The following is a 26375-nucleotide window of genomic DNA, read 5'->3' as shown; positions in this document are numbered from 1 at the left end:
TCTTTGTCTGTATTGTGTTGTATTGTCTGTCTGCACTTTTGTACTGTTGCACTATTGTTCTGTCTACACTGTGTTTATGTGCACCATGGTCCCTGGAGGAACGTTGTTTCGTTTCACTGTGTACTCTGTATATAGCTGAAATGACAATAAAAACCACTTTGACTTTGACTTTGGAATTCCCATCAGCTTCTAGTTAATGGCACGCCTTTGCCTTTGTGGTTAGTGAAACTGCTTTCTTCTCAGTTAGGGAGAAAGTTCATCGCAATAAATTATAGGCTAATTACTTACAGTTGATGATCTTATAGATGAATCAGATGTTTAGAAGATGTTTAGAAGTGGCTCCAAGACACATTTCTGAATCTTCAATCACAATCATTCTTCTCAGATTTGCACTGAGCTCCTTTGACTTTCCCATTTCACGTATTGTGTTTGGTCAGTCTAACTAGTGCTGTCAAACCAACCTTTTTACACTTTTTTTTTTTTTTTTTTTACACATTTTTAGTGATCTATAGGCGAGCCGTCAACTGTGCATCATGCAGCTTGATTTAAGGCATGTCGAAGTCTCTTTTTGCTATCCGAACAACTGGAAAAATACATCTTGTACAGCTCAAAATGTGCGAAAGGCATGTACTAATTCTCTTTTTTAATCATAGGTGTGTTTTGGGCGTAGCCTTAAATAAACCAATCAGCATTCACTTGCCTTTAATTCCCTTTAAGAGCCAGGTTGCGCTCTGACTATGGCAGATTGGTATATTTTTATATTATATATTTTAGTGGTGCAGGCAGAAGGCATTAAAATAGACTGTCTGTGGGATGTAAGATAGCAATGAGCATTGTGATGCGCTTGCGCAGGGTGTAGTAAGATAAGGCCCTATGTAGCACAGAGAAGTTACTCGCTGTAGATAAGTTAAGAGACCTTAGCTTTGGTAAACACATTAAGAACATCTGAAAAGATATAATGATGTACAGCTCTGAAAAAATTAAGAGACCACTTTAGTTTCTGAGTCAGTTTCTCTGATTTTGCTATTTATAGTTATATGTTTTAATAAAATGAACATTGTTGTTTTATTCTATAAACTGGACAACATTTCTCCCAAATTCCCCCCAAAAATATTGTCATTTAGGGCATTTATTTGCATAAAATGAGAAATGGCTGAAATAACAAAAAAGATGCAGAGCTTTCAGATCTCAAACAAAAAGAAAAGAAAACAAATTCATATTGATAAAGTTTTAAGAGTTTAGAAATCAATATTTGGTGGAATAACCCTGGTTTTTAATAACAGCTTTCATGCATCTTGGCATGTTCTCCTCCACCAGTCTTACACACTGCTTTTGGATAACTTTATGCCACTCCTGGTGTAAAAATTCAAGTAGTTCAGCTTGGTATGAAGGTTTGTGATCATTCATTTTCCTCTTGATTATATTCCAGAGGTTTTTAATTTGGTAAAATAAAAAAAAACTCATAATATATAAGTGGTCTCTTATTTTTTTTCCAGAGCTGTATGTTGTGATTCCCTGGAATGGGTGTGTGTTTGTTGTCTAAAGGAATGTGGACTTTTTTTTTATCAATACAGTCAGCTGCAGACTTGATGGTGTCATTGGTGGACCAGATTGATGGTGTCATTTTTGAAGCAGGGATTACCATGGTTATCCAAGGTCCTATTCATATGCCTGAGCATATCTCCACCTCAAAGCCTGGTTCTCTTGACTTGTGTGATCACCTTGACCATGCATGTGCCTCAGCACAGTACAGTAAACTGACCCCATGCTTTTTTATCGTGTCAAACTGTCAAACAACCGTTTTTACAGTATGTAGTCATAGAGAAACATCTAGCTGTGGTCACTGATGATCACTAACAGTAAGTTATGAGACCCTAGCTTTGTCAAAAATGTTTTGTAACTCAAAATACTTCTTTTTCTCTTCAGGATGTTTGTTATAACTCACTTGTAACTATCTTTGATTTATTCCTGTTCCTTTTCCTTTCATTTTTGCCCTGTTTCCAGGAACTGGTGTGCCTTTATCGTGCAGAAGAACGTGAGCTGCGCAGTTCAGGCGGGTTTGGAAGTTCCCGCAGAGGCTGCTCCCTGTCCCATGAACCAGCCGGACTGCCAGCACCAGATGAGGTAGGAGCTCAGGAGAGTGGGAGGGGCTGCAGTTCACAGACTCGCTGAACTCACAAGAACTCAAATGTCAACAAAAAAAGGAAGCCGTGCATCCCTTAATGTGGAGTGTTTACTCTGCAGTGATTCAGTGTGGCTTTTAGACATTTAGACAAGGTCTGTGTGTGTGTGGTTGTGTATTTAGGCCTTAGGGGGACTAGTCCCCCAGGTTGAGTGGGAAAATTTAGACTGGTCTATGCAGTTTTTCTTTTGTTTGACAAAAAAACGATGCTAGAGATACAGAGAGTTTCCTAGACAGGGATCATGCCTAGTTTTTGGACTGCACAGCATTCTAAATGGAGATTTCCAATGAAAATAAAAGGAAAGTAAAGTCTAGGACTAGGCTTAATCCCTGTCCTGGAATCTGCCCCTTAGTTTTTAAACAGTGGCTTGGGAAAGTATCATTTTGTCATCTTACAACCACAAACTTAAATGTATTTTATTGAGATTTTAAGTGATAAACCAACACAAAGTAACACATAACTGTAAAGTGGAACGAAAATGATACATGTTTTTTCGTAAATGTTAATCAAATGAAAATCTGAAGAGTGTGACATTCAAAAGTATTAATCCCCCCATATCAATACTTAGTAGAGCCGACTTTCTGTGAAATTACAGTTGCTAATCTCTTTACCAGCTTCACGCATCTAAAGACTGAGATTTTTGCTCATTCTTCTTTGCAAAACAGCTCAATCTCAGCCAGGTTGGATGGAGAGCGTCTGAGAACAGCAATTTTCATGTCTCTCCACAGAAGCTCAATGTGATTTAGGTCAGGACTTTGACTGGGCATTTCTTACACCTGAAAATTCATTCCACTGTAGCTCTGGCTGTATGTTTAGGGTCATTGTCTTGCTGGAAGGTAAATCTCCTTCCCAGTCTCAAGTCTTTTGCAGCCTCCAACAGGTTTTCTTCCAGGATTACCCTGTATTTATCTCCATCCATCTTCTCATCAACTCTGACCAGCTTCTGTGTCTCTGCTGAAGAAATGCATCTCTACAGCATGATGCTGCCACCACCACGTTTCACAGTGGGGATGGTGTGTGATGAGCAGTGATACTTTTCCATTACACATAAGCAGAAAAGTTCAAACTTGGTCTTATCTGACCATAGCACCTTCCTCCACATCTTTGCCGGGTCCCGTACATGGCTTGTGGAAAACTGCAAATACCTTGTCTTATTTCTTTCTTTCAACAATGGTTTTCTTCTTGCCACTCTTCTATAAAGGCCAGATTTTATGTGTGCACAACTTCTCCTAAATAAGCTGTGGATTTCTGCAGCTCCTCCAGAGTGACCATATGCCCCTTGGCTGCTTCTATGATGAGTGCTTTCCTTGCTTGATCTATAAGTTTGGGTAAACAACATTTTCTATATTTGGGTGATGAATTAAACAGTTCTCCTTGGTATTTTAAACTTCTCTACAACTTGATCTCTGACCTGTCTGGTGAGTTCCTTGGTCTTCATGATGCTGTTTGTTCACTATTGTTCTCTAACAAAGCAATGAGGCCTTCACATATATCGCAATATTTAACAATGCAGGGCCCATTACGTCACCAGCCAGTCTCGGTCCAGCGCCAAGCACTCAAAACCCGAGGAAAACGGCAAAATTACAGTAATCTGCCCTTTAATCAGGCATTTAAATGGCTTTTTAAAGGGTAAATAATAGGTTTTTTTTTTTTTAGATTAAAAGTGAGAATTCAGCTGTAACTGAAAATATCTGCCCAAAACTGTGCTTGGCTGAGGTGCACATCGTTTGACACGTGCGTTTACAAGCAGTACCTCACAACCATCGCGATGATGATGCTTAAACGATATATCGTGCAGCCCTAGACTTTACTAACTAATTAAGAAACTTCTAAAGGCAATTGATTGCATTGGATTTTATAAAGGGGTTTCAGAGTAAAGGGGGATGAATACTTTTGCACTTTTCAGTTTTTTATTTCATTCAAAAGTTGAAAACCATGTATTTTTATTCCACTTCACAATTATGTGTTACTTTGTGTTTGTCTGTCACTTAAAAATACATAAAATACATAAAAGTTTGTGGTTGTAAGGTGACAAAATATGAAAAAGTTTAAAGGGTATGAATACCAGCTACCAAGATAATCCAGAAGTTTATGGAAATCCTCAATGAAGACAAGAGTACGTACTCTATGTTTGTCTGTGTCTATATCTGGGTGTGTGTGTGTGTGTAGGTTGGGTGGAGTGGAGCTAGCTTAATTAGACATTCTCAGCAGTTTAAATAGCCCACTGTCCTCAGCCAGAACGAGGCCTAAAGGCAATAAGAGACACTAAACATCAACATAAGCTCTGTATTACTGGAGTAAATATATAACCCTCATTCAGAGCTGTAAGAGTGTGTTTCTGGCACATTGAATTTTTAATATTGTCTAAGAGCTAAATGGTCACAAGTCATTTTAACTGCTGCTACTAAACGCAGACATTGCAAGACTGTAAAATTCTTGGGAATATTTCATCTGGATGTCGAATCTCCTGGAAAAAATATAGCACTACTCTCAGCAGTGACATTTTAACAGGGTTTGCGCAATTCCTACACTAAATTCAGACTCCAGACTACATCTTTTCAGTGTAGTTTTAATTCAGGGATTTGAAAAAAAGTGTTGTACTCAGAAGGACATGTCGAGTTGCAGTGCTATTTGCAGGGAAGGTAAAGCAAGTTACCAAGAAAAACACGTACGGAGGTAGTGTAACTTACGTGTAATGCATCATGCCAGACTTCTTGGCATGGAGTTGTAGAGGTTCCTAATGTTGTTGCTTTAATCCCTCTCATGCAGCTTAAATATTTCTGCACATTTTCGGTGGGGTGAAGGGTTGAAAGCTTGTTGAATAACATCTTACACAATTTTTGTTAGGGAGAGGTGTGGCAATGCAGCTGGTAATGGTATAGCATCTGTGTCTTTAGGACATAGAGACTGCAGAAATATGCTGTTGAAATAATGCACTGAAGTGTGCATTTAGAAAAGTTAATTGGTTGCAGGACCCTATGGTTTATGTGCATGCAGTCCTGCGTTGTGTAGCCGTCTGCCAGTGGTGCTGGCACTAACAGTATGACTCATGGAGGGTATTGCTGCTTGCTGTATGTCCCCAATGGTGGCTGTTGGGTCACTTGGTGCAGTCAGTTTGTGGTTCACGAAGGTGCTGGGCGATATATCGGTTCATGCGACCCTACACCGTAGCTCAATACCCACTTCTCTGGAAACATAAGCTCACTCGTCCCTCACTCCATCCTGTCTTGAGAACAGCACTTTATCCCCCAGACGAGCCCAGAAATGGTCTTGAGTACAGAATCATTTATTCAGCAAGTGATAAAACTCCCTAAAACTTGAGGATACGAGGTAAGCAGTAACTATAGCCCTGTTTAAATATATTAATACTGTAGCTTAAAGGATAATATTAATGCACACTGACCTGAATGTATTTGTTAACTTGAGGAAAAAAGGGAAGCACTAGTCAAGGTCCATGTTGCTATGGTAACATCTGCACAACATGTATGGTGCACAATATGTCGATAAGACCATCATACTTTCTGGAGCCCTAAAATGTGACTTTATTTGATAATGAGATAAGTCACTTTAATTATGGTAACTGGGTAAAGTTATATAGGCCATTAAATAGCATCTAGAGACGTCGTCCTGTTGGAATAGCGCACTGGAGTGTCTTGGTGAAGATGACCAATGAATCTGCCTGTATCTGAGCCACTTGTACCAGCACAACACACGCTAACACACCACCACCATGTCACTATCACTGCAGTGCTCCACCACTTAATAGCTGCTCTGTGGTGGTCCTGTGGCGATAATAATGTATGCAGAGAAACAAAAGGACTACAGTCTGTAATTAGAGAACTACAAAGTGCTCCTATATGATCATCAGTGAAGCTAAACAAATGGATAATGGGTGTAGAGACAGTAAGATAATAATGTTACGCTTGACTGTGTATAATTGCAATGTGCAATTGTATATATTGTAATATTGTGCTTTACTGACTTTTTATCAGTTTATCTACAACCACCTGGCACAACACCATTGCAGTTTTTGGTGGCATTGGTGATGTGTTAAGGGCAGTTGCTGTAATGTTTGACGCACATATGGTCCTGCGTTGTGCAGCCGTCTGCCAGTGGTGCTGACCAATGAGTCAGCACCAAAGATCAGACCAGATTATAAGGCGCACTATCAATAAACGTCTATTTTCTGGTCTATTTTCATACGTAAGGCACAGTGGACACTAGTAAGGCACAGTGGACACTAGTAAGAACACCTACATCGAAGTTAACAAATGTGTAGCCATGTTTCCCTTCTAATGGGGAAACTGGGGAGAAAGCCTAAGTAAACAAAACTGTAAATCTTTAAAAAAAAATTCCTTTAAAGGCAAATGAGTGCTGGATGTTAATCACAGATTTATCCCTCTGAAAACTGTTTATTTGGGTGAGTAAAGCTAAGGTTTTAAGTTTGTCTAAGGTTGAGTTGTCAGTGAAGTTTCTTCGGCACTAAGGCTGGGTGCAGCAGCATTAGCATTAGCCGCTTACCACAGCACTAGTACATAAATGTCACCCGACAGCACTAGACTGAGTGTTCCAGTAACCCAGGGTGCTATCAACTAGCGGTTTGTCCCATGTAGCTTGTTTTAAACCAGGAAAACACACAGAATAGAGTCCAATATAATCTCCTTTGATAAAAAGCTAGTGCTAGCGGCTAATGCTAATGCTGCTGCACCCAGCCTTAGTGCTGGAGAAACTTCACTGAAAACTTACCCTTATAACACTGCACTTCAGTGGAGTGGCTCTACTACTCCTTAATAGTTCACTGATAAAATTCATACATAAGGTGCACCGAATTATAAGATGCACTGTCGATTTTTGGGAAAATCGACAAACTAAACAGTTCTAATGTTTTACTTGCGTAACAATGGGTTTTCATGGGTTTTTATGAAGGTTTGTTCCCATAGTGACTCATATGTCTTGGTCTTATCTGGAAGTATTTTATGAGAACATGGATTGGGGTTGTTTTTATTAATAATTTCACTCACAGACGTGGCCCCTCCGCACCACAGGAAATGATGTAATCTGTCCTCCCTTTTACAGTACTATTGTGTCACTGAGAATTCTTGTCTTACACACCAATTATTGCCACATTTAAAAGCCTTCAAAAAGCATGTGAAGCATTCCTGTATCTGATCTGCCTGTATCACTAAACACACACACACTCATACACCATGACCATATCAGTGTCACTGCAGTGCTGAGGACAACCCACCACTGATATAATAAATACACTATCTGCTCTGTGGTGGTCCTGTGGGATCTTGACCCTTGAAGAACAGGGTGAAAGGAGGTGAAATACTAAAGTATGCAGAGAGACAGATACAGGACTACAGTCTGTAATTACAGAACTACAAAGTGCTCCTCTATGCTCAGTGGAGCTACATTAAAGGATAGGGGGTGGTATTAAAATGTTATGCTTCATTTTGTGCAATTATAATATAATTACTGACATATTTGACTCCATACCAGTCTGGATTGGCGTTGGGTTAAGGGCGGTAGCTGTATTGATTTGGGTACTTGTAGTCCTGCATCATGTTTCTCTGATTTTGCTATTTACAAGTATAAGTTTGAGTAAAATGAACATTGTTGTTTTATTCTATGAACTACAAACAACATGTCTCCCAAATTTCAAAGATGCCGAGCTATCAGACTTTAGATAATGCAAAGAAAACAAGTTCATATTCATAAAGTTTTAAGAGTTCAGAAATCAATATTTGGTGGAATAACCCTGATTTTCAGTCACAGTTTTCATGCATCTTGGCATGTTCTCTTCCAGCAGTCTTACACACTGCTTTTGGATAACTTTATGCCACTCCTGGTGCAAAAATTTAAGCAGTTCAGCTTGGGTTGATGGCTTATGATCATCCATCTTCCTCTTAATATTCCAGAGGTTTTCAATTTGGGAAAATCAAAGAAACTCATAATTTTTAAGTGGTCTCTATTTTTTTCCAAAGCTGTATATACAGTCATATTAAAAAGTTTGGGCACCCCTATTAATCCTAATCATTTTTAGTTCTAAATATTTGGGTGTTTGCAACAGCCATTTCAGTTTGATATATCTAATAACTGATGGACACAGTAATATTTCAGGATTGAAATGAGGTTTATTAAAACAGAAAATGTGCAATATGCATTAAACCAAAAATTGACCGGTGCAAAAGTATGGGCACCCTTATCATTTTATTGATTTTTTAATACTCCTAACTACTTTTTACTGCGAAAGAAGACGTTTCTGCAAGCACGCCACAAACAGAGTTCCAGGCGACTCTGTTTGTGGCGTGCTTGCAGAAATGGCTTTTTTCGCATCACTCTCCCATACAGCTACATTAAACCTCATTTCAATCCTGAAATATTACTGTGTCCATCAGTTATTAGATATATCAAACTGAAATGGCTGTTGCAAACACCCAAATATTTAGAACCATAATAGATTAAGATTAATAGGGGTGCCCAAACTTTTTCATATGACTGTATCGTTTACGGTAAGATCTATCTTGCTGCTTCCCAAAAACATCTTCATTATGATTAATCACAGAATTCTTGTTGTGTGACATAAAAAAAATGTATGTTTTGATACCATTGTTTCAACAATAATTAATTTATTAGACAATAAATTAATTTTAAAAAATACTTTAAAGATAACTTGGACTTGTTCTGTTCTTTTTTTTTTGTGTTACTGCACCGTCAATGTATCGGATCGGGACTCTGTATCAGCAAATACTCAAAATCTATTGACTCAGGAGAAAAAGATTATGTACACCATTAATTGACTATGTTCACAGTTAGAATATGAAACTGGAAAGGGCCAAAAATCAAACCAAAATTTCAGCACGAACAATAGTGTGGACTGGCTTAAATAACTGGCTCAGACTGGCTCAAATTACAGGCTCTTTTTTCATTTAGAAAATAAAGGGTGTTCCCCTTTTTCCCTCCATCCAACAGACTTCTCCTCGAGCCTGGTTCTGATAAAATGTTCCTTCCCAAAAACACAGCTGTCTCACCTTTTCTTACTAGTGTTTGTTTTGGAGTCATAAAGCTGTCACCACATGTGTGGTAGTGCAGAAAACCACAAAATGTCACAAAAGCTGTGGGAGAGTCAGTGGAGATATGTAAGCATTTATATGTCCAAGTCTATTTCAGATAGTTTGGTCAGAACCCAACTGAGCTGCAGGGTGGAATGATGATGAATGATGATGAGTCACCTGTTGGCATGGATTTTTGTGTGATGCTGAAGCCAGTGTTCATACCTCTATTATAAAGAATCAGGAAAGTGTGGGAAGCATTAGCTGCTTTTTACTGCAGAGCCAAATGGTTACTAAGGTCATGCCCTGTAGTTCTGTGATGGTGCGGACCTAGTCCACATGGTTATTGTTATGGTTTTCCTTTTCCATTTGCAACGTTGCTCATTCAAGACTAGGAGATGCATGGAACAGAGCATACTAGCTAACTACATGTCGGTTACCAGCCTCATCCCACATTTCCTCAAGGATTGTCTAAAGTTGCTAACACAGTGCCATCAACTTATTCAACATCGTTAACGCAGTGTTAGCCATGCCAAAGATCAGGCTAACCCAGTGTAACTTATAACTGCTGTCATTAACGTCTAAACCCAATATCTGCCATCTTAACCCAATAACTGCTGTCTAAACTCAATAACTGGCTGTGTCAGTAACATCTAAACCCAATATCTGCCATCTTAACCCAATAACTGGTTGTGTCATTAACACCTAAACCCAATATCTGCCATCTAAACCCAATAACTGTCTCTTTCGGTAACATCTAAACCCAATAACTGCCATCTAAACCCAATAACTGGCTCTTTCGGTAACATCTAAACCCAATAACTGCCATCTAAACCCAATAACTGGCTCTTTCGGTAACATCTAAACCCAATAACTGCCATCTAAACCCAATAACCGGCTGTGTCAGTAACATATAAATCCAATAACTACTGTCTAAACCCAATAACCGGCTGTGTCAGTAACATATAAACCCAAATAACTGCCATCTAAACCCAATAATTGGCTGTGTCAGTAACATATAAACCCAATAAATGCCTGTCTGTACCCATTAACTGCTATCAAAACCCAATAGCTGCCTGTGTCAGTAATATCTAAACCCCATACCTGTAATCAAACCCAATACTTGGCTGTGTCACTAGCAATTAAACCCAATAACTACTGTCTAAGCCCAATAACTGACTGTGTCAGTAACGTTTAAACCCAATAACTGCTGTCTAAACCCAATAACTGACAGTGTCAGTAACATTTAAACCCAATAACTGCTGTCTAAACTCAATAACTGACTGTGTCAGTAACGTTTAAACCCAATAACTGCTGTCTAAACCCAATAACTGACTGTGTCAGTAACGTTTAAACCCAATAACTGCTGTCTAAACCCAATAACTGACAGTGCCAGTAACATTTAAACCCAATAACTGCTGTCTAAACGCAATAACTGACAGTGTCAGTAACATTTAAACCCAATAACTGCTGTCTAAACCCAATAACTGACTGTGTCAGTAAAGTTTAAACCCAATAACTGCTGTCTAAGTCAAATAACTGACTGTGTCAGTAACGTTTAAACCCAATAACTGCTGTCTAAGCCCAATAACTGACTGTGTCAGTAACGTTTAAACCCAATAACTGCTGTCTAAACCCAATACTTGTCTGTGCCACATATATCTTAACCCAATAACTGTCCCCCTAAACCCAATAACTGCCTTCACACCCAATAACTGGCAGTGTCAGTAACAACTAAACCCAATAATTGTCTGTGCCACTAATATCTAAACCCAATAACTGCCTCCTAAACCCAATAACTGCCTTCACACCCAATAACTGGCAGTGTTAATAACAACTAAACCCAATAACTTTCAAGTAAACCCAATAACTGTCAATGTCACTAATGCGTAAACCCAATAACTTTCAAGTAAACCCAATAACTGTCAGTGTCACTAATGCAGTGGGATATATACTTTATATATTAAGTAGTATTATGTAAAATAGTAAATCTATGTTAAGGTATTAAACCAGTCTCTTAGGCCTCTTATGAACATTTTCTGTACAGATACATTAATGGTCAGCTAAAGGATGTTGACTTGAGAGTTTTATCAGAGATGATTATGAGAAATATATGAGGCATAATCAAAGTGAAACTCTAAGGTAATTAAAGCAGACTGAGCTCTGGCGAATGTGACATGCAGTTTGTGCTGATCCGTAGCTAACAAGAGCTATTTTTATCTTTGATTTAAATAAAATATTAAAGCAGAATAGAGCCAACGGAGGATTAGTGTTTGAGTCTGATGTTTTTTTCATGGGAAGTAAAGGCTACAATTTAACTTAATTATTGTGTACAAAATTTTGCTTTCCAGGTATCGGACCCATTTTCGACCCACTTACAAGATTTCGTACAAGACTGTTACTGAGCTTGAATGGAGATGTTGCCCAGGGTACCAAGGTCTGGACTGCAAAGAGCTGAAAGGAACACCGAATAGACAGACGTTGGTTGAACATCAGCCTCAGTCTCACCCTCAGCCTCGACACACTGGATACACAAGAAATGCACAAAGTAGGACAATCATCCTAAGAATGTCTTTTTATTCAAATGTATTTTTGAATAATAGGACTGAAAAACATTGTTATAATTTTGAGTCTTATTGTTTAAAAAATTACATGAATCTCATATGTGATTGGTGCAATTAGGAGAGAACAGAATAGAAATCTATATGCTGTAACAGGGCCTTACCATCCTTAAAGGACTGATTTACAGAAGTCACAGAAAAAAGTCAACAGCCATTACACATCATACCACCCATCCTAGATATCTTTACACAAATTATATTCTTTTCAAAAGGATGCTTTTGTCATTTTATCCTCTTATAGGGGCAGAGCGAAGAGAGACAGGGCAATATTACAGCCACCACAGAACTGAGAAAACCCGTCAGCTTGAGGAAGACGTGCAGCGCCTTTCCCAAACAGTGCTGGATCTTCAATCAGCCATGACTAACATGGCTTCTAATCTGAGGACCGACCTTCAGGAGGACACCAGCAAAATGCTGTCCACTCTCCTCAACAACATGGGTGTACCTGATAGCGCCAGAGCAGGAGGCACTGAAGAAAGCGCAGCACATCTGGACGGGCACCAGGCCACTAGGGGTCTCACTCAAGGAGAAAGGGGCATGGAGGAAGTTCTTGCCAGGCTTGATGATGTGACGAATGCTTTAAAAAGCAAAGAAGATGTGATTGAGGAGCTGCGTGACACAGTGACCGGACACAATGGGCAGATTCGAATGCTCATGGATGCTTCTCAAGGGCCGGCGGTCACTCCTGGTGCCTCGACAGACATCGATATCCTTCAGGCTTATGTAGACAGCAAATTTGAGAAGCTAAAGAAAGAACTGGTCGTGGACATGGAAGATCAGATTAACAAGTTAAAGAGTGAATGTGACGACCGGATCCTGGCTCTTCAGAAAACATGCGAAGAGGGCCAGGAAAGAACTTATGCAAACCTTAGCAAACTAGTAGAACGCAAGGAGTCTGAGCTCAGGAAGGACATTCGTGAGTTGCAAGTGAATATGGTCATGTCGGATGGAGTTGTACGCACTCAAAGGCAAACAGCTCTGCTGAAAGATGATGGTGATCACAATGATCTAAGGCAGGCGCTTCAGCGAGTGGCGGACGCTCACCGAGTCCTTAATGCTCGGGTGGACAATGAACTGGCACATTTGTCCATGCTGCAGCTGGAAGACATGTTTGGGCCTCGCATAGAAGAGCTGGAGGCACGGATGAACGTGACGGAAAAGAACGCAGAGACGTACTGCTTCTACGTGGAGGAGAAGCTAACCAAGGAACTTGCGGATGAGATAGCGAAGATTCACGAGCTCATGGATGAGAAATTGACTTCTATGGAGGATCAGTTCACGGCCATGCTAGTTGAGATGAGCAACAACTCCTTCCCAGGAATGTTCAGCGATTCCGTAGACGGTCTGCAAGTTCAGGTCAACTCCAACAAGTATCTCATTGAGGGATTGGAGAACAAGTTGAGTGCCATTGGGCAGGTATGCTCAACGAACTGCAAACCAAGCCAATCGATTGATCCTCAAAACCTGGGAGGTCTTGACACTATTGTTAAGGATGTCAAGCACTGTAGAAACAACCTGGATGTCTTGAACACTGACGTGGAGCAAAATACTGCAAAGCTTGTCGAATTAGAGAGCATTTTGGAACGCCTTTCCATCGAGAACCAGCAAAACGTCGTCAGCAAACAGGACCTCAACAACAGGTTGAAACCTCTGACAGACAATGTCGATGGCCTGACTGGAGCTGTAACAGGGTTAGGAGACTCCATCAGCAAGTTTAGCCAAGACCTTCTAGCTCTTAACTCCAGTTGCTGCCTACCAGGAAATGTAGGTTTGGTCCAGAGACCAACAGGTTTACCTACTCTCTTTCACGGAACAGGCAAACCAAGTCCCAACCAGGTAGAGGAACTCCGAGACAGGCTAGACAAGCTCAGCTCCCAGGTGACGGCAGAGCTGAGCCTGTGTAAGCAGAATGCAGCAGGCATAGCTGAAGGTGTCTCCACAGTGAACGGAAGAGTGACTACCCTGGAGAAGTTGTGTGGGAAGCTGGATGGTGAGACGAATCAAATTCAGGAAATAAAAGAAGGGCTGAAGAGAGACTTGGCACAATTGGGCTCTATTCTGCAGACACATTCTGGGGAGATTGGAACCCTCCAGAACAACCTGCTCAACTTTCAGAAACAGTTCGCAACGCTCAAGGATCAAACCATGAAGCAACAAGGTAAGTCATGCAAAATGCACTCAGTAAATCATCAATACAATCGACACACCCAGGAGTACTGTAGTCATCATACCAAAAGTATGACTTTTGATATGGTACCTGCCTAAATACAGCTCTGGAAACAAATAAGAGACCACCTAAAAATTAGTTTCTTTGATTTTACCAAATTGAAAACATCTGGAATATAATCAAGAGGAAGATGGATGATCACAAGCCATCAGACCAAGCTGAACTGCTTGATTTTTTGCACCAGGAGTGGCATAAAGTTATCCAAAAGCAGTGTGTAAGACTGGTGGAGGAGAACATGCTGAGATGTATAAAACTGTGATTAAAAAACAGGATTATTCCACCAAATATTGATTTCTGAACTCTTAAAACTTTATGAATATGAACTTGTTTTATGTGCATTATTTGAGGTCTTTTTAGTCATTGCAAATAAATGCTCTAAATGACAATATTTTTATTTGGAATTTGGGAGAAATGTTTTCCGTATTTTATAGAAAAAACAACAATGTTTAATTTACTCAAACATATACCTATAAATAGCAAAATCAAAGAAACTTATTCAGAGACTAAAGTGGTCTCTTTTTTTTTTTTTTACAGAGCTGTATGTCAATACCAATGCCGAAACAGTACCATGGCAAAAAACATAAAACATCAGAAACTAATGAAAAAAAAGATCAAACATGAAACAAATTATTATTATTTTTTAATATTAAAACAAGAAAAAAAGGTTTTAGCTGTAATCTTTATTCTTTTATTCATTTCAAGTAAAAAATAATACGTTTAAGGAATTTCTTTGATTCGTTAACTTTGTCTGTGAGCTGTCTGAACAGAAAGCCCCTCCTACCCAGAACATATCGAAAAAAATCACAAATTTTTATTTACTTTCCCTTTCATAGATTACTGTATTTTTTGCACTTTAAGGCGCCCTTAAAATTTTCTTTCTTTTTTTTTTTAATTGACAGTTTGCCTTGATGTGCCTTATATGTATATTCTACCAGTCAGGTCGTAAGGAGCAGTTAAGCCACTTCACTGAAGTACAGCTTAATACAGGAGTTTCAGTTTAGTACTCCAGCACCGAGACTGAAGCAGTATTAGCATTAGCCGCTAACCGTGCTAGACACTAGCTCTTTGGCTGTTAAGGGGTGAGTATTATCAGCCTGTATCCTGCTGCTTTTCCTGGCTAGCATTGCTGGAGCAGCATTAGTATAACCTGCTAAGTGTGCTAAGCACTAGCGGTTTTGCTGTATGGGACTGTAGTCTGCGCGTTTACTATATTAAAACAACCTACATGGGACAAACCACTAGCTAACATCACCCTGGCTTACCAGAACACTCAGGGTTATCCAGTGTAGCACTGTCGGACGGCGTTAGCCACTAGCCGCGGCTAGTGCTAGCAGTTAGCCGCTAATGCTAATTTTGCTGCTCTAGTCTTTTTTTTTTTATCAAGTTTTATTGAAAGTTTTGTAGATAACAGATGTAACAAACAGAGTGTAACACAAAAATCATACAATGTTTTCTTATCTCTTTTAAATCCCATCCCACCCCTCCCACATCTAACCCACTACATCCAGTTTACCTTACCCAATTTGCTGCTCTAGTCTTAGTAAAAATCTAAGCTTACTGTAAATAAATGGAAGCGCTTTACTCACTCAAATTTGGTGCGCCTTATAGTGCAAAAAATCTGATACTGTATACATAATTTTGGACTGTCAAAGTGTCTTTACTAAAGAGAAAAGGTTATCTGGGATGACACCAGACATTCTGAATCAAACAATGGCGTTGACCTTGGTTCTGCTACAAACTGATTTTTTTTTGTCTTATCCACTGTGACAATCTGACCCTTCTTCGGGGTTCAGCTATTTTTGTGTGTACTTAAATTCATGCAGTTTGTAAGTAAATACGATTATTTTTTTTCGATACACATTTATCAGCATTTCTCATCAGCACCTTAAGCCTGGAAAGACTGCATTGATTGCATCTCACATTTTGAGGAGCAGAATCAGTCTGATTCCTATGACTTCTTGTTGTACTGGACCCAAACATCACTGTGCAGTTCTTGGAACTGAGGCTATATTTGTGCAATTAAAAAATGGTGAAATGTATTGGAAAACATTGCATGATTTATATGATCTTGGCAAGCCTCGGGAAGTGGAAATTGAACATTTGCCACAGATAAAAATTTAGTCCGTCTTTTTGGCCGCAGTTAACTTTTATCACCGTGACTAATACCCACGAGAGACGTCATGCGAGGGGGAAAAAAACAACAGCATTCAGATGGGTCTTTGAATTTATATCCAGACTTTTCGGTATTTTCGTAAAGTTAATCCTCCAGTCAAGCAGTGAAACTCCATATTGTATCTGTAACAAGATATCTGCACACTATTGAGTCCCTCTGCCCCGGGGCTGCTGAAAGGCAGGGGGCCCCACATGTCTGCTATTGATACACCAAAACAAGAGCAAGGAGCATTGGAATAGAGCCATATATAGTTACGCAGTTATACCTTCTCATAAACAAACACTTAATAGGCAATCTGTTCACAATGCGGCATGGTTGACCTAAACCTCTGGTTTGGATCCATTACAGAATGCTATTCATTTATTTAATGTATACAAAGTAATACACCAGGGGCCAGGGCATCACTGTGTATCTACACATGTCAGGCTGTGCATTAAACCAAGAATTATGTCTCTTTTAGCTTCCTTATATACATTTATTCCATGGCTAATCTCTATTGGTTGTTGAAGAAAAAAAAAAAAGCCTGGTCTCCCTCCTCAGAGGCTGAACTTTGTGAGCTTGGGTGTTGTGTGGTCCTCAGATTGTCTTTTGCTGGTCAGGCCCTACTTTTTACTGCGCAGAACTTTGAAATAAGGAGCGACTCGGCTCCACTGTTTTCTTGCGCCGAGGTCTGGTCCTCATTAAGCGTCCGGGCCAGTGACTGGGCCTCTGGAGGTGCAGTGCTGTGAAGCGGCCTCCTTCCCACACCCCACTGCAGATGTTGGGCCATAAGCCGCCCGTGATGTCACGCCTGCACGCTGATTCCTCGGTTCCATGGGAGGCTCCCTATAAAGGCTGATGTCATCATTCCTGCCCGAGGCGGATACGGAGCGCTCTCAATCTCCCCTCAGCATGCATGGAACTTGTGTCTGCGCTCCAAAGTCAATTTCAGTTCTCAGACACACATGCTAGCATACATACAGCTCTGGAAAAAAAATTTGAGAGCACTTAAAAATGATGAGTTTCTTTAATTTTACCTAATTGAAAACCTCTGGAATATAATCAAGAGGAAGATGGAAGATGATCACAAGCCATCAAACCAACCAAGCTGAGCTGCTTGAATTTTTGCACCAGGAGTAAAGCAGCATAAAGTTATCCAAAAGCAGCGTGTAAGACTGGTGGAGGAGAACATGCCAATATGCATGAAAACTGTGATTAAAAAACAGGGTTATTCCACCAAATATTGATTTCTGGACTCTTAAAACTTTATGAATATGAACTTGTTTTCTTTGCATTGTTTGGGGTCTTTTTTGTTATTTCAGCCATTTCTCATTTTCTGCAAATAAATGCTCTAAATGACAATATTTTTATTTGGAATTTGGGAGAAATATTGTCTGTAGTTCATAGAATAAAACAACAATGTTTATTTTACTCAAACATACACCTATAAATAGCAAAATCAGAGAAACTGATTCAGAAACTGAACTGGTCTCTTATTTTTTTCAGAGCTGTGTATATTCCCTGTTTGTTTTATCGAACAAACTTTAATATCAGACCGATAGAACCTGTATATATACAAATATAAAAACTATGAATAAACATGTGGAGGTTTGTACTTTACACAAAAAGGTGAAATAACTGAAAACATGTTTTATATTTGGTTTCTTTAAAATAGACACCCTTTGCTCTGATTACGGCTTTGCACACTCTTGGCATTCTCTTGATGATCTTCAAGCGGTGGTCACCTGAAAAAGTTTCTGACAGTCTTAAAGCTCACCTTCCGCGAAAATCCGATTTTTCTTGTTTTTTGTGGAATACAGTAGGTCTCTCCGAGTTGAATGTGTACACCTGCACATTAAACTGTTTTGCAGCCCCCATTTTCTGCAGGAGCTAAGCAAAGAAATCCCCCCTCCGAAAAACGGGTGAATTTTGAATTATCTTTCTGCCTACGTAGGCAGAAACTCACAGACCAGCCCACCTTGGCTCGAGAAACTCCCAGAGGCGGAGCTGAAGCGACGCAACATCACCGCTCATCAGTTAGGAGGTGGGAGGCAGTGAGCGGCAGAGCGGTGGAGGGGCGTCGCAGTGCTCCTAGCCAATCAGAGGAGAGATATTTGCATGCTGTTTGCATGTATGAATATTCATGAGCAAAGCTGGAATCCGGTCATTTTGGACACACCCCTAAAACAGTCCATTAAAAAAGAGCTATACAGAGACACCTGAGCACTTTTTTTTTACAAAAACGGCTCACATGTCATTCATTCATACTAGAGACCACAACTAGACATTTTAAAATGAAAGAAAAAACGACGGAAGGTGAGCTTTAAAGGAGTTCCCAGTAGGGGTGGGCGATATGGCCCTTAAATAATATCACGATATTTCATGGTATTATCGAGATAACGATACTCTTGGCGATATGACAATAAAATACTACTGTAACAAAACAAAACTTATGTTTATTATTGTTTACGATATAATATTGCACACCTCTAACTGAGATATAAAAAAATACAAGAATTTTAGCAGATTTCTAACAGAACTCCAAATATCTCCATATATCCAGGATTAAAGTAAAATAAATGACACTGGACAGAAAAAGTCTTTCTCTAGTAGATAGTTAATAGGAAATGAGAACAGTGTGAATTTTACTTTTGCTTAAAACAGCAAAAAGGTAGGACCCTGATGTGATAGTTAGGGGTGAGTGTTATAGCACGATATTTCAGGGTATAATATCGTTCACGATATTCAAAAATGTTGCCGATATTATCGCGTACGATATGATATGGCACACCCCTAGTTCCCAGAGGTGTTTAGCACTTGTTGACCCATTGCCTTCTTCATTCTGTGGTCCTGCTCACCCCAAACCATCTGGATGTGCTTTCAGTACTGTTTAAAGCCCGGTTACTAGCTTCAAGTGATTCATTTCATAACAAAACCGATTCACACCTTGGCTTGAGTGGTAGGATTAAGGTTAAACCTAGTATTCTGAACAAATGAATCACTTCGCATTTACTCATTTGACTTAGTTGAGCAACTCACGCACCCCAGCAGTCTGTGTAGAATGGCGATGGCTAAGGTAAAAGACGTTCACATCTTTTACGGGCGTGAGGAGTAAAGTGTGGGCATGTTTTGCTTATATCGCTAATATAGACGGTAACCCAACCAACACCACAAACCCAGTTTACAAATCTCTCCAGAGCAAAGGAGCAAACACAAGTAACTTGGCTCAATGGATAAGCAGCCTGAACTCTACAGACAGCTGAGGGGTGGAGAGGTTATTGGAGTTAGTTAAGATAAACTCTATCGATTTAATAAGAGTTACCAGCGACTGCTAATCCAACTGTTTCATCAGAGCATCAGAGATAAGCTAGATAACTGTCTTGCCGTGTGAACTCGAGAAGTTCACGTTTGTGCGTTTCCATCGCAAATTGAAAGTCAGGCACTGCTAGACCGTTACATTGAGCATGGTCTTATTTAAAACTGTAAAATGTTGATTAATAAAAAAGCAATGAGTGTTCAAATTAACATAACATTACTAAATGTTCTTCTCACTGTTTATTTTCCTTTTTTTAGATTTTAAATTGTGCCACCCCTTCAAGTTCATACAGTAAGGCTACTATTACATCTGTACTATACAGACACAGAAAATATGATAAATCCTCCAAAGAAGCACTAAACAGAGCTGGAGTTCAATACATCTGCATGGACCAAGTGTCTGTATATACAGTTGTGGTCAAAAGTTTACATACACTTGTAAAAAAACATAATGTTATGGCTGTCTTGAGTTTTCAATAAGTTCTACAACTCTTATTTTTCTGTGATAGAGTGATCGGAACACATACATGTTTGTCACAAAAAACAGTCATAAAATTTGGTTCTTTCATAAATTTATTATGGGTCTGCTGAAAATGTCACCAAATCTGCTGGGTCAAAAATATACATACAGCAACATTAGTATTTGGTTACATGTCCCTTGGCCATTTTCACGGCAACTAGGCGCTTTTGGTAGCCATCCACAAGCTCCTGGCAAGCTTCAGGTCGAATGTTTGACCACTCTTCTTGACAGAATTGGTGCAGTTCAGCTAAATGTGATGGTTTTCTTGCATGAACCCGTTTCTTTAGCAGTGTCCACATGTTCTCAATGGGGTTTAAGTCAGGACTTTGGGAAGGCCATTTCTAAAACCTTAATTCTAGCCTGGTTTAGCCATTCCTTTACCACTTTTGATGTGTGTTTTGGGTCATTGTCTTGTTGGAACACCCAACTGCGCCCAAGACCCAACCTTCGGGCTGATGGTTTTAAGTTTTCCTTCAGAATTTGGAGGTAATCCTCCTTCTTCATTATCCCATTTACTTTCTGCAAAGAACCAGTTCCACTGGCAGCAAAACATCCCCAGAGCATAATACTACCACCACCATGCTTGACAGTAGGCATGGTGTTCCTGGGATTAAAGGCCTCACCTTTTCTCCTCCAAACATATTGCTGGGTGTTGTGGCCAAACAGCTCAATTTTTGTTTCGTCTGACCAGAGAACTTTCCTCCAGAAGGTTTTATCTTTGTCCATGTGATCAGCAGCAAACTTCAGCCGAGTCTTAAGGTGCCTTTTCTGGAGCAAGGGCTTCTTTCTTGCACGGCAGCCTCTCAGTCCGTGGCGATGTAAAACACGCTTGACTGTGGAGACTGACACCTGTGTTCCATCAGCTTCCAAATCCTTGCAGACCTGCTTCTTGGTGATTCTTGGTTGACTCTTGACCATCCTGACCAATCTCCTCTCGGCAGCATGTGATAGCTTGCGTTTTCTTCCTGATCGTGGCAGTGACACAACTGTTCCATGCACTTTATACTTGCGTATAATTGTCTGCACAGTTGCTCTTGGGACCTGTAGCTGCTTTGAAATGGCTCCAAGTGACTTCCCTGACTTGTTCAAGTCAATAATTCGCTTTTTCAGATCCACACTGAGTTCCTTTGACTTTCCCATTGTAGCTTTTGTAGCTGAGTCTAATCACTGGGTCAAATGAGCCCTATTTAAATGGGCTCATGAGAAGTCAACAGCTGTAGTCAATCAGAATCACTTACAAGAAGTGAAGAGGCCATGACATGAAGCTAATTTGATTGACACAACTCGCTACATCACCAAAATTGACAAATTTTGTTGCTGTATGTATATTTTTGACCCAGCAGATTTGGTGACATTTTCAGCAGACCCATAATAAATTTATGAAAGAACCAAATTTTATGACTGTTTTTTGTGACAAACATGTATGTGTTCCGATCACTCTATCACAGAAAAATAAGAGTTGTAGAACTTATTGAAAACTCAAGACAGCCATAACATTATGTTTTTTTACAAGTGTATGTAAACTTTTGACCACAACTGTACATCATCATTTATAATTTATAATTTCACTACTTACAGATTAAATCACTCAGTTACAGGTTAATCTACAGTTATTCCGTCTAACAGTTAAACCTGTTACACTGCACGACCGCCTGACGCTGCTATAGTGCACCAGCAGGTGTTACTTTAATGCGCCAGCTGAGTATAAGGCTAGTAAACCCGGCTAAAGGGGGATTAGCTTAACCGGTGATTTGGCTAACCCGCTAAGCTAACGGTGGATTCAGCCAGTCAGGTCTGATGCTTTAAATAAAGTACAAATGAAAACAACACTGATAAACAACTTAAACAGTGTAAAATGTCCTGCGGACCATCCCTCATGCTCCAGATCACCCCCACTAATTCTAAAGATTGTTTCGGTGTTATATGAATCAATATCGGATCATTCAAATGAAGATCGATTGAAGATACTACAGTTGGTATTGGTATCGCAGTAAAAATTCTGGTATCGTGACAACCCTAGCTTGTATATGTTTTTTCAAGAATCTCCTGGACAGTACATTTTGAACTTGGGTTGGCGTTATTTAGATTGCACAAAACATTTTTAACAGTGTCTTATAACAGGGTGGGGTGTTAAACTGTCGAAGCCTTCTGCAGATCCACGAGAACCCCGAAGGTGTAACAAATGAATCACTGTAGCCAACAAGACAACTGAGCCTGCTGTTAAAAAAAAAAAAAAAAGCCTGAAATGTTACTCATTCATTCTGGCCACGGACCCGGGCCAAGGGTGCAGCGTTGCACAATTGTGGAACCAATTCCTTCAGCTGCTGTTGTGTGGAGACAGGACGGTCTGCTGTGAAGTGTGCGGTTAGCCTTTCTCATAACTGACAATCACAGATCCTCGCTGATTGCTTCATTGTTTTCCAAGATCGTTGCAAAATTAATTCTGAGGCTCTTTTTTTTTTTAATGAGTTGACGTCCCTCACCACATATGCTGGCTCCCATTTTTGGCGGCTGAATCGGACTAATGGCTAAGCCTCGCAGCTCGGAGACGGCCACTTGACACCAGAACTTGAATCCATAACCTTTTGCATGATCTCCGAGGAATAAGCCGACGCGGCGCTGACCTTTCTGATCAAAGCCTTGCATTTCTGCTTTCTCAAAATATCTCCAAAAATGGATCTCTGGGCTGCATATTTTAGCTTCTCTTGCCCCCTTCTTCCCAGGCACTATCTCCTCATCCCTTCCTCTCCTATCTCCTGTCGTTCTCTTCCTGCTGATTGATATCTTAGTAGAAGAGGATGCCAGAGAACCTTTTCCCCTTTCCCACCGTGTGCCTGTGTGTGCCGAGGCATGCCAACCAGCTCGAGAATGAGAGATTTTTTTAATAATTCGTGTATGCTGTGGCCGCTCGCCGCTCCTCCAGAGGAGAAATTGATTTGAGGTGGGGAAGGAGAGGTCAGAGTTGTGAGTCAGGGTCTCGAAAGCCATCTGGAACTTTCCAGATTGGATCATGCTGTGAGCAAGGTCACTCTCAGAGGGATCGGCCCATTTGGGCAGGGTGCGGAACCGTCGTCGCTAATAACACTTTGGGCCAATCCCATTTTTTTTATTTGTGCCTCTACCCCTTGTTTTCGAGTGTCACCCTTTCCTTTAGAACTGAATTACATAAGGGGAAGTGGTTGAAATCCTCCCCTGAAGAAATGGGACAACGCTTTAAAGATCCTTTAAATATCGCTTTGAAAGACAAGACACAATATTGGGTTAACAAGATGAGAATGAGATTTTAACTATATATTTTAAAAAATATTATTGAAAATATTTTTTTTTTTTATATTTTGTAGTCATCTTGTAATGGATGCCAATCAGTTTTACTTGGATTATGAAGAATGAATGATTTATCATATGTAGTAAAATACAGAACAGTATGCAAGTACTGCACCTGGTTTTACCATAAACCCAAAAACTTCTCTCCTGTATGATCTCACAAGTCTCGGACCTTTGAACTATTGTCACAATCCCCTAAGTGAGGGTTCTGTATTAAACTGGGAATCTCTGTGAGGGTTCTATACAGACCTGGCAACCTATAAACGGATCTTCTGTGTCGCATCAACACGTTTGTCCAGGATTTCGCATCGCACTGTAGTTTAAACCTCGAAGACTGGGGTGTGTTTGCGTGTGTGTGTGTGTGTGTGTGTGTATGCAGAAGCACATGCAAAGAATCTCATTGGTTATCTGTACATAAGTCTCGAGAGACACATTTAACTAGGGCTGGGGCGACGCGTCGACATAATCGACGTCATCGATTACGAAAATACATCGATTTGCATAACGTGCGTCGGCGCGTCGTAAACATGGCGGCGCCTGTGGAGAGCATTAGAGGTTAGATCGGTCCCAAAAATTCCGACTGGCTGTTTTCGGGCTGTTTGAATGAGCGAAATATGATCAGAATTATGTTAAATTACACTGTAACATAGAGGCATAGAACTATTATTTAATTAAAATTATTTTTAAGAACAGCTAAACACAGTGCTGCAGGTCAAACGCGGAGGAGTTCACGTGCGAGAGAGAGAGAAAGAGACACAGAGAGAGAGAGAGATTTGCGTGTTCTGGTGAGAGCTACTCACAGGTGAAGGTTCTCTTTGATCTCCTCGTGCTCATATTCTAGTCCCATGCATAATTCTGCAGCTCCCTCAGTGTTTTCTGTCGTATTTTGCGGCTAGCGCGAGAGCTTACAACTAACACCGCGGAGCGCGAGGTGCCGCCGCCCTTGTGCCGAATCCGCTGCTGAATCCGACTCCCGCTTCGCGGACAGAATCGGCACAACACCCCCTCTGTAGAACTGCGGTAGTGAAAACAGCGCTAATAAATAAAGTAGTTTAGTTTCACTTTCAGTTTTCGTTATTTTCTTTTTTTTTTTTTAATAAAAATATAATTAAAAAACAGACGCCTACATCTCAGACTATTTTCTGGAGCCCGGGTCGCTTATCCATTTTTAGCGTTATAGATCTAAACAACGTGTTGTACATGTAAGTGATTATAAGTGTGGGGTTTGGTTTAGTAGGCTTGTGTTGTTGTTGTTGTTGTTATTATATATAAATATAGTAATTTATCGTTTGCTTTAAAACGTAAAATAATAATTATTTAAATATGTTTGTCAATAAATAGATTAGTCGACTAATCGAAAAAATAATCGTTAGAATAATCGTTTAAAAAATAATCGTTAGGGACAGCCCTACATTTAACACCTGGCGAGAAATATTGCGCCATTTTAATCTTGCGAGATCTCGTGGCACCTATTCTATTATATTCAAATATGTCTTAGAGTAACTACACTCTAAGACAATTTTACATTAATAGCTGAAATATGTTCCTGAGATATTATTAACAAATTATTAACAAATATTAACAGCATTTAGAAATATGACCATATTTTGATCCAAAATGTACTTAGTAATTTCAAATTACAGTTTAAAAATAAGATGTTTTTTGTTGTTTCAATATACATCTTTTCATTAATATACGCTGGTCAGAGGACCTCTGCTGTTTGGGAGGATGTGTGTTTCATGTCTTGTTCATGGTTAGAAGACCGACATGGTTGCTGGGTGATATTGAAATATCAAAAATGTGTAAAAATGATATCACTGTTAATATTGACAGATATCAGTATTGATCAGTATTGATATCAAACTGTTGTCCATCCCTAGGTACTCCAAACTGAGGGTTATGACAAAGGATGGTGGCACAAGCGACCAATAAAACACTTCTTAATACAAATATATATATATATATATATATATATATACATATATAATTTCTTTGTTAAAAAGAATGATAATTATTGGATTATTTGAGTACATCAAACTATTGGTCTTGGGTTGTAAGACAGTATTTACAGCATCTGCAGCTGACTAGTTTTCTCAGCATCTTGAAGGAGTTTCTGGAGGTGCTGAACAACAGTTGCTGCTTTTTTCTCATCCCAAATCACCTCAAATCACCATCTCAGTTGGGATTAGTTCAGGGGATTATGGAGACCACAGGACTTTTTTTGTATTATTAATTTTATATTAATCTACAACATAGAAAATAAATTAAGTAAAATACATAAATAACTTTTGTCCAAAATTCTAAGTACTGTACATTTTGGCAACATCATCCAGCACACATTCAGTGTGCCTTCATTTAAAGGCGATTTAACCCTAACACTTAACCCTACTTTTTTATCCCAACAAGAATTGAAACACCCTACCCTTAGGCGTGAATGTGCAGTGCTACGACTAAGTGGTAGAGTTATTTTTTAATGTGCATGTGTAGAACCACCACAACCATCACCATCTTCACCACCAACACCACTCCCTCCATTACCATTTAGCCTCCCCATAACGTTCAAAGCACCTCTGTTATGTGTCTGATGACACCCATTTGAATCCAGTTTTCTTACTTCCTAACATCATAAACACAGTCCTCCCCCCTCCAAACCACGCAAAGGCAACATCGGAATTCCTGCCGACTGTTTGTGACTCGACTCCTTCGTAATAAACAAGCCCAGCACCAGATCCTGAGTCACCCCCGTCATGTCTGCAGTGAGCTTCAGTGTCAGTACCTCAGTGACTCAGCAGTGGTTAAGATGCCACATCTGTGAGCGCTGAACTCCGGGACTGCTGCGCCACAAGCTTGTGATTTCCTCAGGCTCGGGGGAGACGCAGTTAGATGCCAATTATCTCGTGGGAAATGGGCTGTACGTGGGAGGTTGCGCATGTTGCAGAGGGAGGCGGTGTTGGGGCAACAGTGAAACACAGGAG

The 26375-nt window shown here is 39.9% G+C and overlaps 1 protein-coding gene across 1 annotated transcript in view; it reads left to right on the top strand.

Annotated features, from left to right (window-relative positions):
* The window catches only part of emilin2a (elastin microfibril interfacer 2a), a 45021-nt gene that overhangs the window by 9634 nt on the left and 9012 nt on the right, over positions 1-26375 (top strand). Inside the window, exons 2-4 of the mRNA XM_022678039.2 lie at positions 2005-2124; positions 11593-11789; positions 12104-14020. Coding sequence (XP_022533760.2) covers positions 2005-2124; positions 11593-11789; positions 12104-14020 — 2234 coding nt within the window. The remainder of the gene's footprint in view (positions 1-2004; positions 2125-11592; positions 11790-12103; positions 14021-26375) is intronic.

Source organism: Astyanax mexicanus, chromosome 8, assembly GCF_023375975.1.
Source record: "Astyanax mexicanus isolate ESR-SI-001 chromosome 8, AstMex3_surface, whole genome shotgun sequence".
NCBI lineage: Eukaryota > Metazoa > Chordata > Actinopteri > Characiformes > Acestrorhamphidae > Astyanax > Astyanax mexicanus.
Note: the sequence above shows the minus strand (reverse complement) of the source record. Positions and strands in the feature narration are given on the sequence as shown.